General features: G+C 41.2%; 2 protein-coding genes across 16 annotated transcripts in view; one reads left to right on the forward strand and one right to left on the reverse strand.

Moving 5' to 3' along the window:
- The window catches only part of ADGRL2 (adhesion G protein-coupled receptor L2), a 214,258-nt gene that overhangs the window by 21,259 nt on the left and 177,690 nt on the right, over window positions 1-15,309 (forward strand). For 11 of the 15 annotated variants that reach the window (XM_037164180.2, XM_037164172.2, XM_037164167.2 and 8 more), the window contains exon 1: window positions 12,364-12,452. The exons of 1 other annotated variant lie outside the window; for it this stretch is intronic. The gene's annotated coding sequence lies outside the window, so the exon portion shown is untranslated. Of the gene's footprint in view, window positions 1-10,629; window positions 10,701-11,145; window positions 11,286-12,363; window positions 12,453-14,052; window positions 14,145-15,309 lie in introns of those variants that run through there. 3 more of the 15 variants (XM_053655402.1, XM_037164168.2, XM_037164169.2) reach the window with 3 other exon arrangements.
- On the reverse strand, window positions 11,282-14,047 carry LOC128625856 (uncharacterized). The gene is made up of 4 exons (XM_053655384.1): window positions 13,898-14,047; window positions 12,907-13,317; window positions 11,724-12,482; window positions 11,282-11,452 (listed from the first exon to the last, which is right to left on the reverse strand). Exons 1-4 carry the CDS (start codon window positions 14,045-14,047, stop codon window positions 11,381-11,383), a joined length of 1,392 nt encoding a protein of 463 aa, XP_053511359.1. The 3' UTR covers window positions 11,282-11,380.

Below are 15,309 nucleotides of genomic sequence, written 5' to 3' on the forward strand. Positions count from 1 at the left end.
TCTTCTGTTACATTCCACCAGAACACAAATATATAGACACAGATGTATACACATACATGTGCATATATAGAGAGATTTTACAGAATTTAAATAATTCATTCAAATAAATTATTTAAATGATTTAAAAATTCCTTTGTCAAACAGATGAATGGAACCTTGTTATTCAAAAGATAAATCATTTTATATGAAGTGACAAAGACTTCAAGGGCTAATAAAGGCTTTATGAGAGATAAACTTTTAATGACTTAATATTATTGCATGTACTTATTTTCCATATATGTAAATATATACACAAATGCTTACAATGATATTTATATTAACATTTCTAACTGATATTTAAGTAAATACTATTCAGTGTTTAAAATTAAGTATTTTGGGGACCTCTGGTCAAGATGGCAGCATAGGTAAACCCAGCTTACCTTCCTGTAAGAAAACATCAAAATCACAACTAAATATAGAATGACTATCACACAGAACCATCAGAAATCAAATTGAATGGAAGTCTGACAACTAGAGCATTAAAGAAATCACATCCATCTGGACTGGTAGGAGAGGCGGTGATGCAGAACAGGATGGTCCTACATCCACCTGTAGTGGATAACTCTTTGGGAGGGATATCTCTGGAACAAGGAGTCTTAGCCCCAAACCAGGTGTGGAAGCCCGGGTGCCAAGAAGATAAGTCCCCATAACATCTGGCTGCAAAAACGAGCAGAGATTGAGTCGTTGGAGAAAACTTCTGGAGTCCCAAGTAGTTCCTCTTAAACAACCTACACATGGACTTACTCAGACTTACTCCCTCTGAACTCCAGCACTGGGGTAGTAGCTTGAAAGGCACCAGTGACATACAGGGAGGAACTGAAATATCTGTCATCAAGGCAGGAGCTGGGGGACAACTTTCTCCCGGACAGAAAGGTGGGCAGAGGCCACTGTCCCTTTTCTGAACCCAACCCCTACAAAGCCATAGAGCTGGCACATGGGTGCCATATCTGAAACTCCATCAAGCTGGCTAACATATTTGCCCTGCCCTAGAGATTCCCTGAGACTCCATCCCACCTAATTATGGGCCTACCCAAACTGTTAATCATGACTTTCCCATATGAATGGCTGGCTTGGCTCATGCTTCACAAACTTCCTAAACCTCTCAAACAAGTAACAGCTGGCCTCAATAAGCCCATAGCTGCTGTATCTCTTGCTAAGTGGCCCAGGTCTGGCACTAGCAGCTACTCTAGATTCACAGCTTGGCTTCACCTGGAAATCTTCAAAGCCAGAAAAAGTAGCAGCCATCTCATATTGATTTATAGCTCATGCACAGGGTGGTCCCAGGTACAACACAGGTGGGAACAGACCTTGGCCTACATCACTTGAGAAATTCCCCAACCCCCAAGGCCAGTGGGCAGTTCCAGACAATGTCAGAACACCACCACCTTACCCCTGCAAGGCTGATCCTCTACAGAGGGTGGAGTTTGATGGTCAGGGGTCACAATCAGTCCTTGCAGCTGACTGGACTGTTTAAATCCCTCCCATTGATCTGCCAAAAGTAGCCAAGACTCAAATACAAGAGAATGGTGTACTCAGCCCACAAGAAGTACCCAGCATGGTGATAGGGGAGGCTGTGCCACTGGACCCTACAGAACACCTACCACATTAGATCATACCACCAAGACAGGGAGTCAAAACACCTCAACCTAATACATAGAAACAAACACAGGGAGGTTGCCAAAATGAGGAAATAGCCCTGACTGGTGTAGCTTAGTGGGTTGAGCGTGGGCCTGTGAACCAGAGGATCATGGTTCAATTCCCGGTCAGGGCACATGCCTGGGTTGCAGGCCAGTTCCCAACAGGGGATGCAGGTGGGGCGGCCATGCATTGATATTTCTTTCCCCCTTTCCCTTCCTCTCTAAAGATAAATAAATAAAATCTTTACAAAAATGAGGAAATAAAGAAATATGGCCCAAGCGAAAGAACAGATCAAAACCCTAGGAAGAGAACTAAACAAAATGAAGATAAGCTATCCATGAGATGCACAATTCAAAACACTGGTATAAGGATACTCAAGGAACTTAGTGAGGATGTCAGCAACATAAAAAAATATCCAGTCAGAGATAAAGGATACACTAATTGAAATTAAGAACAATTTACAGGGAAACAAAAGTAGAGTGGACGAAGCCAAAAATCAAATCAATGATTTAAAACATAAGAAAGCAAAAAACAACCAATCAGAACAACAACGAAAAAGAACAGTGATCCCCAAAAAATGAGGATAATGTAAGCAGTCTTTGGAACAACTTCAAGTATTCCAACATTCACATCATATGAGTGCCAGAAGGAGAAAAGAAAGAGCAAGAAATTGAAAATTTATCTGAAAAAATAATGAAAGAAAACTTCCCTAGTTTGGTGAAGGAAATAGACATACAAGTCCAGGAAGCAGAGAGTCCCCCAAACAAGATGGATGCAAAAAGACCCACACCAAGATACATTATAATTAAAATGCCAAAGGTTAAAGATAAAGAGAGAATCTTAAAAGCAGCAAGAGAAAAGCAGTTAGTTACCTCTAGTGGAGTTCCCATAAGACTGTCAGCTGACTTCTCAAAAGAAACTTTGCAGGCTAGAATGGATGGGTGAGAAAAATTCAAAGTCACACAAAGCAGGGACCTAAAGGCAAGATTTCTCTACCCAGCAAAGGTATCATTTAGAACTGAAGAGCAGATAAAGAGCTTCCCAGATAAGAAAAAACTAAAGGAGTTCATCATCACCAAGCCATTATTATATGAAATATTGAAGGAACTTTTTAAGAAAAAAATCAAATCTATGAACCATAAAGTGACAATAAATATGTATCTATTTATAATTGAATAAAAAAACAAATTAAGCCAACAAGAAGAACAGAGAACATGATATCAAGAATCATAAACAGAGAACATTTTGATGGTTGCCATATGGGAAGGGGTGAGGGGTATGTGTGAAGAGGTGAGTGGATTAAGAAATAAAAATATGCAGTTATAGACTAGCCATGGGGATGTAAAGCACAGTCTAAGAAATGGAGTAGCTAAAGACTTATACACATGACACATGGACATGAACAGTGGTGTGGGGATGGCCTGATGGAGTCAGGGGTGCTTGGTACAGGGGGATAAAAGGGGAATAACTAGGACAACTGTAACAGCATAATAAAAATATGATCAGCCCTGGCTGGTGTAGCTCAGTGGACCGAGCATGGGCCTGTGAAGCAGAGGGTCGCTGGTTCCATTCCCAGTAAGGGCACATGCCTGGGTTGCAGGCCAGGTCCCCAGTGGGGGACACATGAGAGGCAACCACACATTGATGTTTCTCTCCCACTCTTTCTCTTTCCCTTCCCCTCTTTCTAAAAATAAATAAATAAATAAAATATTAAAAATATGATTAAATTAAAAATTAAAATTACAAAGTAAAAAAAAAATTAAGTAATTTGTCCTGGCTGGTATCATTCAGTGGATTGAGCACCAGCCTGCAAAACAAAAGGTCAGTGGTTTCATTCATAGTCAGGGCACATGCCTGGGTTGGGGCACAGGTCCCCAGTTGGGGGCATGTAAGAGGCAACCCTTCAACTTTTCTCTCCCTGTCTTTCTCCTTCCTTTTCCCTCTTTCTGAAAATAAAAAAGTAAAATCTTTAAAAAATGCATAAATAAAATTAAATATTTTTATGGATTTGATTTTTAGGAGCTGATGGGTTATAATTCACCAAGCAAGTAGAAGGAGGTTTAAAGAACAGTGCTGTAAATATTGTTATTTGTGTAATATGACAAAATACACTTTTTTTGTAATTTAGATGAATCCATAATAATTAGTCTTGAATAATTTTACGTATGTCATTTTCTATGGTTTGAAATGTATTTACCACTCAAGTCTTTTTTTTTTTCTGTGTAGGTCCTAATTAGAAAGATGTTTTGTTGTAGAAAATTACAGTGAGCTAGTATTTTTATAACAAGACCTTAAGACCCTGGGAAGAATTTTAAGGATTTTTATGGAGTGCTGTACACATTCTTTAGCTAAATTTTGGCATAGTTTCAAATTGAGACTCCAGTGAAATTCAATTGGTTTATTTATAATTAAAAACAAGGAAATCATAATAACAAAAATATATAATGCATAGCACTCGTGTTTATAATAGAAACATCCATAAAGAAAGAAACATGTTCTAACTTTTCTCATTACTCCAAAGGGAATTGCATCTTTAATCACACAAAGCACAAGTGCTTTCTAATTTTGTTTAAAGTGCTTCAATACTTACAAAAACCAGATCAGGTTATTGTAAATCTAGGGCAAATTAGAATCATTGGCCTCTGCTTAGCTCTATGTAAGGGTTCTATGTAAATCATAAATTTAATGACATACTAAGACACACATCTGTTTCAGTTTTGTAGAAGTTAATAATCTAACTACAGAGTATTTAAACACTTCTTTCATTAACTGGAAAATTGAAGCAAAGATAGACTTCCCTTAGTTATAAGGTGTGATATTTTACCTCCAAATTTTGATAAGCTATGAATGTACTCAAGTAGTTAAAATGGTTTCATAAATATTAAATCTAGTATCTATTTTTGGTACTAGAAAAAATATTCAATATAAGCAAATAGGTCAGTATTATCCTGTCATATCTATACCAGCATAAAATATTTTGATTTATATATATTTAAAATCATTTTGCAATAGGGCCCTGGAGAGAAACTGAATATTGAGTTATCATATGTAATGTCAAAATTCATTTAAAAAGTATTTTTCAGATTCCTTATTTGATTATGTGTAACTTTATTTTTAAATGATAAATGATAGTCTTCTGAGGGTCCATATTATGTTAAAACAGTTTATATTCTTGGATTTCTTAACCAGTTACATTTTATGGCTACAATTCTCACTCAGATTTTCTCTAATTTTATTTTAACAAATTGTTAAGTATTCTTCATGTTATTTTTCTGACCTCTTTCTTTGAGACATGCCACTTCATATATAGCATTAACCCAGTATTATAATAAATCTTTTCATTATCATTAGATAATAAACAGGAAATTAGTTTTTCTTGTAGTGTATTCTACATTGTCTAAGCAATGAAATATATGTGGTTTGAATTTGGGTCATTAATTCAGGTAGTAAGGACACAATGCCAATTAAATTGGTGTCATAAATTACATTCCCATAATGAAGGAGAGCATTCTTTTAATGTACTAATAATCCTTTGTAATTATATTGTAGATATGTGATTTTGGTAACCAGAACAATTGGATAAGAGTGTGGATGGTTCTGTACAACACCTCTCCATCACTGAAACAAAACATTCAAAGAACATATTATGTGGGGGATGGTTTGGCAACTTCTCTCTAATGTAGACTAGCTGGAGATGTTATTAATGTGTTTTTACTTTTTTAACCTAAAACAAATTTTTTTCCTATTGGGTATTGCTCAACAAAACCTTATCATTACCAAATCATTTTAGTACCCCTTTGAGAGGTAAATGATGTTTTAGCAGAATTCTAAATTTGGATGTTAATTTTCAAGAAAATGGACTCTTTTCTACTGTACTTGTACTTATCACAAAAATACATCACTATTACATCATTGTTTGGTCTGGGGCCTAAGTGATTGGTTTCATAGTAACCTTAAGAATGCACTGTATAAAGGGCTGCAATAAGTTGAAAACCTAATTATAAAGATTTAAATTATTCTTGAAAATAGAGGTAGCAACATTTTATTATCTTATCAAGAAACTATGAGAGGTAGGTTTAGAAGAAAGATCCTTGCAAATTGCTGTTCTTTTCACAGGCTCAAGTTTACTAAAATATAGAGAACAAATAAAGTCCCTTTTAAATTAAAGCATATATATAGAGTTAAAAATAGCTATATTAATTATAAAAAAAGAATGAAAAGTGTTAGTAACAGCTAATAATGTATAATCAAAGAGAGAACCAAATTCAAGGTGAAATATCTCATGTTACAGTGTTAGACTATAAATATTTTCAAAACTGAAACAAGATAATTTTTGTGTTCAGAAATAACTAAGATCCTATATTACAATTATTTTATGCTGCAGCATTAAGAAAACTTTATACATTGTAATATGAAAATATTAGAAGTGTTATATAATTGTATCTTTGACTCACTTTCTGAACCTCAAAGGGGGCATTTGTGAGTTTGTTTCCTGATTCTTAAAAGCCTTTTGCAAGTTTTGCTGTACTACAATGAACTATGACGTACACAATCAAAGTCATATTCTCAGAGGCAATAAAAATTCAATTTGGACTTCTGTGAAATTGCTGTGTAGTTAACTTCGAGGGTTCAGACTCAACAGAGTGGAGTTACCTCTACTATTAACCATTGGTTTGCTTTTGTTCACACCCAAGCTATGCTTGATCAAGAACTGCCCATTCAAATGTTTTATATTTAAAACAAAGAGTTGTGATTTTAGGGACGTCTTAGTTTAACTTTTAAGTTAAAAAAATAGATATTTCATCTGTATTGTTGACAGAGGTCTGAACATATTAAAAGGGAGGCCTATTTTTAAATGACATACTTTAATTTAAAAAAGCACTGGATTATGAGTATTCATGATGAACAAAATGATTATTATAAAAAGCTATAGATCATATTTTAATAAAATGAGTGTTATTATAGTTATATTTCATGGTTTGACAGAAACATTGATAAAAGATGATCTGTAAGACCCAATTATAGAAAATCCTCAAGGTGTAAAGATTAACAGGAGTTACGGGAACAATCTATGGAAAAGAAAGACAAACTGAGTTGTGGAAGACTCTGTGCAACAATGATTATGATGGCTTTTTAAAAAATTTGCTTACTTTGTAGTATCATGATGATAAAGGCACAAAAATTCTATAATCATTTATACATGGTTATACATACATAAACACTAAATGCACAGAAAGAGTCATGGTACCAGTGCTATTGCTCAGTATTTCTAAAAAGTATTCATCACAAAAATGATAGGTATTTAAGAATATATATATGATTATATACTTCTAAGTAATATCATTAATCACAGTATGCCATAATCATTTTAGTAATATAGTTTAAAGTGTCATTATTTTTGAAGACTGCATCTCTGCATTTTAATAGAGTTTGGCCTTCTTGGACAAAGATTGAACCTGAAGAGAGCTGGGAGAATAGTTAAAAACTTATTGACTTTGCCAAATGTTTTCATATGTTTCTGCTCTCAAGGAAAATGAGTTTTGATATTTTTTCAGCCTCCATGTATGGCAAAGCTAAATGAAAAACAAAGCTAGCAACTTTCAACCAGTTCTAGTTAAGTTTGGTATTCACATATTGCTTTGATCTTCTCTAGAGCTTTAAAATATTTTCTAGAGTAGGCAAAACTAGTTTCAGCACTAAGCATCACTGAACAGTAACAATGAAGGAGAGGAAATGTTCAGTGTAGGATGAAATCTAGCTGATTTTATTTCTGTTTCTGTATCAGAAGCTAGAACAGTTTTCACATGTTTTTGTTTGTTTTAGTTTAGAGCCTTCACAGAGCTCTCATCATGGGCAAAAACATGTTCCCTGTAATGAATACAACCAACCTCACTGAGAGTTCCAACTGTGTAGCTCAAACTTCACACAGTTTGGGGGCCACTATCAAGTCCAGGACCTTCTCCTCACTCCACACCACTCCACCCTACCTCCATGCCAGGGTAGGCCAGTAAAGAAGTTACTGGTACTCAGTGTGTTCTATGGAAATAATAATCACTATATTTTGTAACCAAGCCCACTTTCATACTTCCTCAGATTGTTTAATTTGGTACTAAAAATATTTTGGTACAAACTATTTTTATTCATATATGTATTTGACAAGTCCTTTATCACTTCCTTCTAAAACAGAAATGCTTGGATGGTATAGAACTTTAAAAATTAGCATAATTTCTGTATCAGAAATATGTAAACCCAATGAATGAAATAATCTTCAGTTCCTTTAAGTTGCTTAAATTAAAAGCAGTTACTACAGTTGGAAAAAACATGTATGGTTAGAATGTTTGAAGGCCATCAATCTCTCTAACCACATAAGCTAATGAGTTCCTTCTGTTTTCTTTGAATGAAATCACCATGAGTGGTTGGATGTTGATTTAACATAAAACAAATGGAAATGGGTGTTTCCTTTGTCCTTTGTAGAATTTATTTAAAAAAAAACAATTAGAAGTATTATGAATACGTAAATGATTTTGCCATTACTTAAATAATAGTATAGTTTGAGTAGTTCAACTGATTGCATTGAAGGGAAGGCATAACATACTCGGACTGCCCTTAATTTGATAACATCTGCAGACATTATTAAGCTTCTCGTTTCATTTTTTCTACCATAACACCTGTATTGTTATAAATTATGTTTTGAATTGCCATAAAATATCAGGTAAATTATATTTTTTGGATGTCTGTGCATGTCCAAAAAAGTGATCCTTTGTGATCACTTTGATCTAAATGATCCTTTGTCCTGGTAGGTTTGTGGCTGACAGCTTAATCTTGGATATATCGATGCAATTAAAAGCTGTTTCAATTCTTCCTTGTGAGTACAAAGAAGGTTGAAGTATTATTATATGTAAAATACAAGGAAATAATTAAAAATTATTTAATATTTAAAACATTATTCTAGAGAAGGAATATACCTCTATGTAATTGTAAAAACACAGAAGCTTATTATATTCTTAGAAAAAAAAGTGTTGAACCCTTTGAACTCTACAAAATACACATCCTATTGAATTGAAATTAAAAACTTGTATGAGGCATTTTCTACTCCCTCTAGTTTTCCACTCCCACACACTTCTATCAACTTCCCCCTCCCATGCACCCTTCTTTTTTGCGATGCAGTCTCTTTAGAAACATAGTGGAGAGTGACTCACTCATCCACTATGTGTCCAGAACATCAAAAATATCAGACCTGTAAAACGTAGACAGTGGGTTCCTCCAAAGATTTTTTCTAAGAGAGTTAAATAAATAAGTAAATAAGCCAACATATGGCCAGTTTAATTCAGGCAAAAATTACTATTGATTACTTACTAAGCTTACTAAATAAAAACTTCAGACCAAGTTTTGCCTCCCAAAAGAAAATAGGATTAGACTGATCTATGCACTCATTGGGGCTTCTTGTGAATCATGCCCAGATGAGTGAAAAACCTTCAAAGATAAACAAAAGAAAGAGCTAAAATCTTTCGGTAAATGCAAATAATTATTAGTTTGATATATTTTGCTTTACAATCTTGAATAAAGTAATTTTAAACTCCAAAGGATACCATGATATAAATGACCTCCGAGGTTTGAGAATTCTCTATTTCTGCCTTTTGTTCAACTAAAGTAGCCTGATTTAATTTTCCTAGGTAGATCTGTTGTGTGTAGACATTTTAACAGGAGTAAAAACTTAAGGTACATAGTAAGGTTTCATACCAGCTCTGCAAAAGTGTGTTTTTTCAGATGAGTTTATACGAACATAAACTATAATATTTCAATAACATTATCTAAAAAATTCCAAATGTAAGTGTTTATGTAGTTTATAGCACAAATGCTCCAAGTGTTTCCTCTTACTTTTTGGAATGGTGTGAATGTTAAAACATTAATACATTAAGTAGAAAGAAATTTGATCATCAAGGATTCCCATTTTAAATTGAGAATTATAATTAATCAACCAAAAGAGCATGTTTCAGTTAGCTGCACTTATGTACTTTCAACTTGCAATTTTTTACAAGAACAAACTTGGCAAGTAGCTGGATTTACTTTAGTACTGGAAATATCTGGCTTTGTGACAAAATACTGATAGGTATTTAGAGTCTTCATGTTTTTTGAACAATCTGCTGTTGACATTTTAATAACATTGTTGTTTAAAATGATTTCTGAAGTATGATGACTACAACATACTCGTAGCAACAAAAAGTACATATTGTTTCTGAAAGCAATGAAGCTCAAGTTTCGTCTTATTTACCAGAGATTTAAATCTTGGAGAATCAGTTTTTCTTGTAAACCAATGCAAACGTGCTTTTTGTATTAGTATAATCAGTGACTTAGAACTACATCTGAAAATTAAGTCATTTTCAGCTCAGACATTTTGTAATTTAAAAAAAGTTCAGGTTTGATTTTCCTCGGATGCAGAGGACACTTAACTGGCTTCTAAACATTTTTCAAGCATGATTTCCCCGTCGTGGTCTGTTCTCTTCACCTTGGATGCATCGTTGGCGCTGCTTGGCTGCTGGCTGACACTTCCAACAGAATGTGCAAGGAAGTGTGGTCAAAGGACAAGAGCAAAAGCAGTTTCAATGTTAGGAAATGAGGGAAACAGACCTAAGAGCGAGTTGAATGCACTTGCAAGTACAGAACCTTGTAGTCAGTCTCCTTTCCTTTCTTTGCCTATCCTGGTGAATTTAATCAAAAACAAACAAAACGCTCTTGTGAAATATAGTCAATACAGTCAAAGTTTGGTTAGCTCTCTGTAACTACAAAGGAAAAGTCATCGCAATTTAAAAAATGTAACTTGCATTAACGAGCGCGCCGGAAATCTCAGGTATCAAAGACATTAACCCTGGAGCGTCCCCCGCGCGCCGCTGCCGGACGGAGGCAGCCGCGGCAAACAGACGTTCTTTCTCCTCGGAGCAGTCACACAAAAGGAGGGCTGCGGAAACTAAAAGTTTCGGGGCCTCCAGCTCGCTGCTTGGAGAAAAGAGAAACCTGGAGACGGGGTGGGTAAAAGACGCATCTTGGGCGCCTTTTCCAAGTGCAAGCAAGGAGAAAGCTCCTAGCCAGAGAGGGGAGAGGGGAGGGGGCGGTGAGCTGCAGGCCAGCCTGCTGCGTCCTGCCTCCGTGGCCGGAGCGCCTGGTTCTGCCGCGCTCGCCCAAATACCCTTCACCCCATTCCAGAAATAAAATAAATGTTTAAATTTCAAGTGCGTGTGTGTGGACAGGATGGAGGGCGCGCGCTGGCGGAGCGCGCGGAGGACCGAGCGCGCAGTGAGTGGAGTTTGGGGGTGGGGAGGGGGTAAGGGTTGAATGGGTGTGTTGATGGGGTGGGGGAGGCTGAGTGCAGAGCCGCCGGACTGAGGTGGGGACCTGGGGGTGTGCCGAACCGAAGGGGAGGGGCGCTAGCCACCGCAGGCCGCCTCCCGGGCGCGTTCCGCGGCCGTGTGCGCGCGTCCCTGGCCGCCGCTGCCGCTGCCGCCGCCCGGACAGCCCTGCGGCTGCCCCGCCGCTGGCGGAGCCGGGGCCAGCGTGGGCCAGTCTGTCCTCGGGTTGCTGCTTGGCCACTGCCATCCGAACAGCTCGAGCTCGTAAGTGTCCCCTTTAGCTCCCCTCCCCCTGCTTGGGCGCACCGCCGTCGCAGCTGCTCAAATGGAGTGGAAAATGGCCATTGGGCGGCAATGAGTTATAGATTATCTGCTCCACGTTTTGTACTTAGCTGCCTGTAATCTTCTTCTGAGTTTGCCTGAGCCCCTTGCTGGAAAAAAATAGAAGGGAGAGATTTGTCCTTTGCCACCGTACATGCTAGTATGTTTATATGATTAGCCGAACTGGGTGGGGGGGGGCGGTGTAGGTTGGGGCTCGGGGTGGAGGAAGCGGCTGGAGGTGACTCCAGTTCAGACCTCGCCGAGAGTCTGTGTCAGGACTTCGCACTCCCCCGTCTCTCTCCCTCTCTCTCCCCTCTCCCTCTCCCTCTCCCTCCGCTCTCACACACACGCAGAGGTGCAGGAGTGAAATCGGGAGCTTACCGGAGAATTCCTCGGGCTTGTTGAGGGGCATCTCCCCTCCGTTCGTGTGCGTGACGTGGCTGTTCCGTGCACCTCCCCGTTTCCCCGAGCCCGAGTTCTCGCCTTCAGCCTTTCGTGGGGCAGTAGCCACTGCTCAGCCTCGGCCCGAGAACCGAAATGTGAGGAAGGGCCGCCGCCGCCTCTCGTCCCAGGCCGCAGGGTCTGCGCCGGGGATGTCAGTTGGGCCGGTGCGGCCGGCCGGCGGTGAGGGGCTTCGCGGGACAAACTGAGTTGGCCGCGCGCCGCCGGCGTCTGCCCTCCCCTCCCGCGTCTGCGGCTCCTCGGGGACTCCCAAGTCTGCGCACCTCTGTCGGGCTTTTGCCTGCGCCACCCCTTTCGCTGCGATTCCCGAATTTTTAATTTTTCCAAGGGAGCGTGCGATCGGGGGGTGGTGGTGTGCTTGTGCCAAAGATCCCTCTCGCGGAGCAGCGTGTGCCAAACTGCGGGAAAATGTTGACCTAACCTCTGGAGCCGCCCGGCGCTGGCTGCTTGGCTGGAGGAGGCGGCAGCGGCGGCCGAGCAGGAGGACGCTCCGAGCCGCGGCGCTGCCTCCGTGCGGACCCCGTGGCTGGCGACCCGCTCGCGGCTGGCCGCGGTCCTGGCCGGCCGGGTCGCTGCTGCGCTTTGCGCCTCTCCCGGCGCGGCCCCTGCACCAGACGGTCCGACCCCGGAGCGCGCTTGCAGACTAAGGTAAGAGCCGCAGGAGCGAACAATGTGCCTCTATGCGGGGCTTCGGAAACCTGTTTGCTTTGCGCCTCCTTCCCCGGGGTAGATGCAGGAGGTAGGGGGAGTCGCGAGTGAGTTGGGGCTCCGCTGTTTGTTTATGTTTTGCTGGGCCGAGGGGGTGACCCGCGCTCGCTCGGGCTGCTCCCCTCCCCCCCACCTCCTGTCCTCTAAAATCGATACGCAGAACTCCCAGTCGGTCCAGCCTGCTTCTCTTTTTCTGGGGGAGCCGCAGTAACGTTCACGAGGCTTGAGTCTAGTTGCAGGGGGCGCCGAGGGAGACAGTAGGATTGCGTTGTGGGTATTTTGATTTGGGGGAAGCGTGCGTCGAAAGGTACCCGTTCACCTTTTTTCACAGTGCGGCGTCTGGGGCAGGGGGCTACGAGGCGGCCCCTCGGCCGGGCTGCTCAGCTCCGGGTACGAGGCCCTGCCCCCACCGCCCCGCCCGGCTGCGGACCGGTCCGGGTCTGGAAGTGGAGCGGGGAGGCCGGGCTCTGGGAGCGAGTGCTGGGGAAGTGGGCGGTGGGGGAGGGCTGGCCTGAGACGTCTTCGATTGTTGTTTCTTCTTGTCGGCGGTTAGGTGGTGTGGAGAGGCAAGGATGACAGCAAAGCGCAGCCAGATGTGGCCGGGCTGGCGCTGGGGCTGGCAACGATTAGGAACGGCCCGCCGGGGCGGGAGGGTGGCGGGGCCGGGCACCCGTGGGCCCTGGGGTGGGCAGAGAGCCTCCCGGACCCGCAGTGAGAGGGCAGCAGCGCGCCGCGCTGGGCCTGCGGGAGAAGTTACGGGCTGTTGGCTCCTGGGGTGGATCTGCGACTGAGCGCCTCGGGAAGCCTGGTTGGTGAGAGAGGGTACCAGGTGGGGAGCGGCAGGGAGAAAAAAAGTGTGGCAGGAGCGAGGGGAAAGGGGAGACCCCCGGGGCTAACTGAGCCTGGGCTTCTTGATTGGCTGGGGCGACCGGACCTTCTGTTGGAGACGCGAGGGCGAGCGAAGCGACAAAAGCGTCCCAGCACTAGGGAAGGCACTCTTGCGAGGCTCCTTCGTTTGGGATCGCCAAACTTTGTTCTTTTCACCGAACTGCGGGGCTTGGGATAGGGAAAATCTCTGGAAGCTTTACTTTGTGCCAGAGAGTCGCCGAACAGAGATCAAGGGACATGCCTTTCGTATGTTTTTTAAACCTCTGTTCACACTGTGCTCTAAAAGCGCAGTTGCAGGGACAAGTCCTGCGGTGTCCGTCTTCTTTCCCATCTTCTATGGACTCCACCCCCCCTCATCCTTTCCCCCTTTCCTGGCCCCCTTATTGTTGTCTCGAATTCAGACCGAGGAAATGTTTTCCTCCTGTTTCTTGAAAGGTGTCAGGCTGCTTAGCAGCTTCACCAAGCAGCCTGGGAGCATCTGAGCCTCAGCCACCTACCATATGGTTCCCGTTACGAAGGCCAGGTTCTGAGGCGCTCTTCTCGCCCCCATCCCAAATTACCAAATTTTCTTCTGCAGTCTTTACACTTTGTGCACTCCTCTCTTCTCCTTTCCAGAGGCGTAGCCTTAACGGACGTGGTTGGTCCATTCATTGCCTTGTCAGTGTTTGTGTCTGGAACGGGCCCCACCGAGTGTGCTCTTTGCTCAACTCCAGTTGCACGATGAAGAAAAGTCACATCCGTTTGGTAAATAATTGCCTGTTGGGATGTCTCTTACTAAATCAGATTTGATCTTGGGCGAACCTTCAAAGATGGACACGAAGGAGGCAATCAATATACATCCATAGCAGAAAATAGATTGGTTTGAATGGTGTCTTTGGCAACATTCCAAGTTGTGATGGGACTCTTGACCTAGGTAAAAGGTAACTTTGTAACTTTAAATTTAGTGTCTTCGTAATACTCGAGCAACCCTTTATAAAGAAAATCTACTTCTGTTCAGGTGCGTTATGGAACTTTTTGCTGTCCCTTCCTCCCCCCTCCCAGAAATTTATGCATGATAGAGAGAATACTGCAGAACAACTGTTCTGTTGTTTAGTTTCTTCAGACATTCCGATTCTCTCCTTTTGTTGCTTGCTTCTAAAAGAGGTGCCATTTCACATCATTCTGCACAAATTGTTTGAATTAATGCAAGTGTGAATTCTTACCGTTTGAAGGGGACTATTAGCATATCAAAGCTTTCTTAGCTTCAGCTCAATTGAGAAAACTTCAGCCTGTCTTCCATTTGCTTCCAAACGGGGCCCAAAGGGCAATGAGAATTGTAAAGGGTGAAAATAGGGAGGTGGATTCAGGCTGTGTTTCTGAACTTTTACTGTTTTGTAATTATGTGAGCGAAAAACATTGTCTATTGCTGTGGAGCCCTTGCAAATGGCAAGACAATTATTTTCTATTGATAAATGGTTTGTTCCTAGAAAAAGGGTGACCTTTTATTTTATGATAGTCACTGTTGCCTGTCTTTTGGGGTCCCTTCAGTGGAAGAGAAAGCTTTTCCTTTTAACTTAATACTTTTCTAGGGCCTATACTTTTGTTATATTAATAAAATGGGAAGAGAAAAGCTTTTCATCAATCTATAAAATAATAGAAGTCTTGTGGCAGAAGCACATTCATTTTTCACCTAGAAAACTTTGTTTTTAATACACTTGCTAAATTAATAGGAAAAATCGATGGAGGGCTTTAAATACTAGAACTCAACAGGAACTTTGTCATGCAGTTTCTGTTGCAAATGTAAGTTTGAAAAAATATTCTAAGTGATATGCAATTTTTTGTGAATTGTATTTAGAAAATTCTGTTTGAATATCACTTGTCTCAAATTTTGCATTTTATCAAGCAATAAATGCTTAGAATTTAGCTTACG

The sequence above is a fragment of the Artibeus jamaicensis genome, unplaced genomic scaffold (genome assembly GCF_021234435.1).
Source record: "Artibeus jamaicensis isolate MK-2021 breed Jamaican fruit bat unplaced genomic scaffold, CSHL_Jam_final scaffold_1019, whole genome shotgun sequence".
NCBI lineage: Eukaryota > Metazoa > Chordata > Mammalia > Chiroptera > Phyllostomidae > Artibeus > Artibeus jamaicensis.

Coding starts and splice junctions, on each gene's coding strand:
- LOC128625856 (XM_053655384.1), bottom strand. CDS start 14,047: ATGGACCAACCACGTCCGTTAAGGCTACGCCTCTGGAAAGGAGAAGAG. Junction 13,318..13,897: donor TTCGTAACGGGAACCATATG/GTAGGTGGCTGA, acceptor CTCACCAACCAG/GCTTCCCGAGGCGCTCAGTC. Junction 11,453..11,723: donor CAAGCCCGAGGAATTCTCCG/GTAAGCTCCCGA, acceptor ATTTTTTTCCAG/CAAGGGGCTCAGGCAAACTC.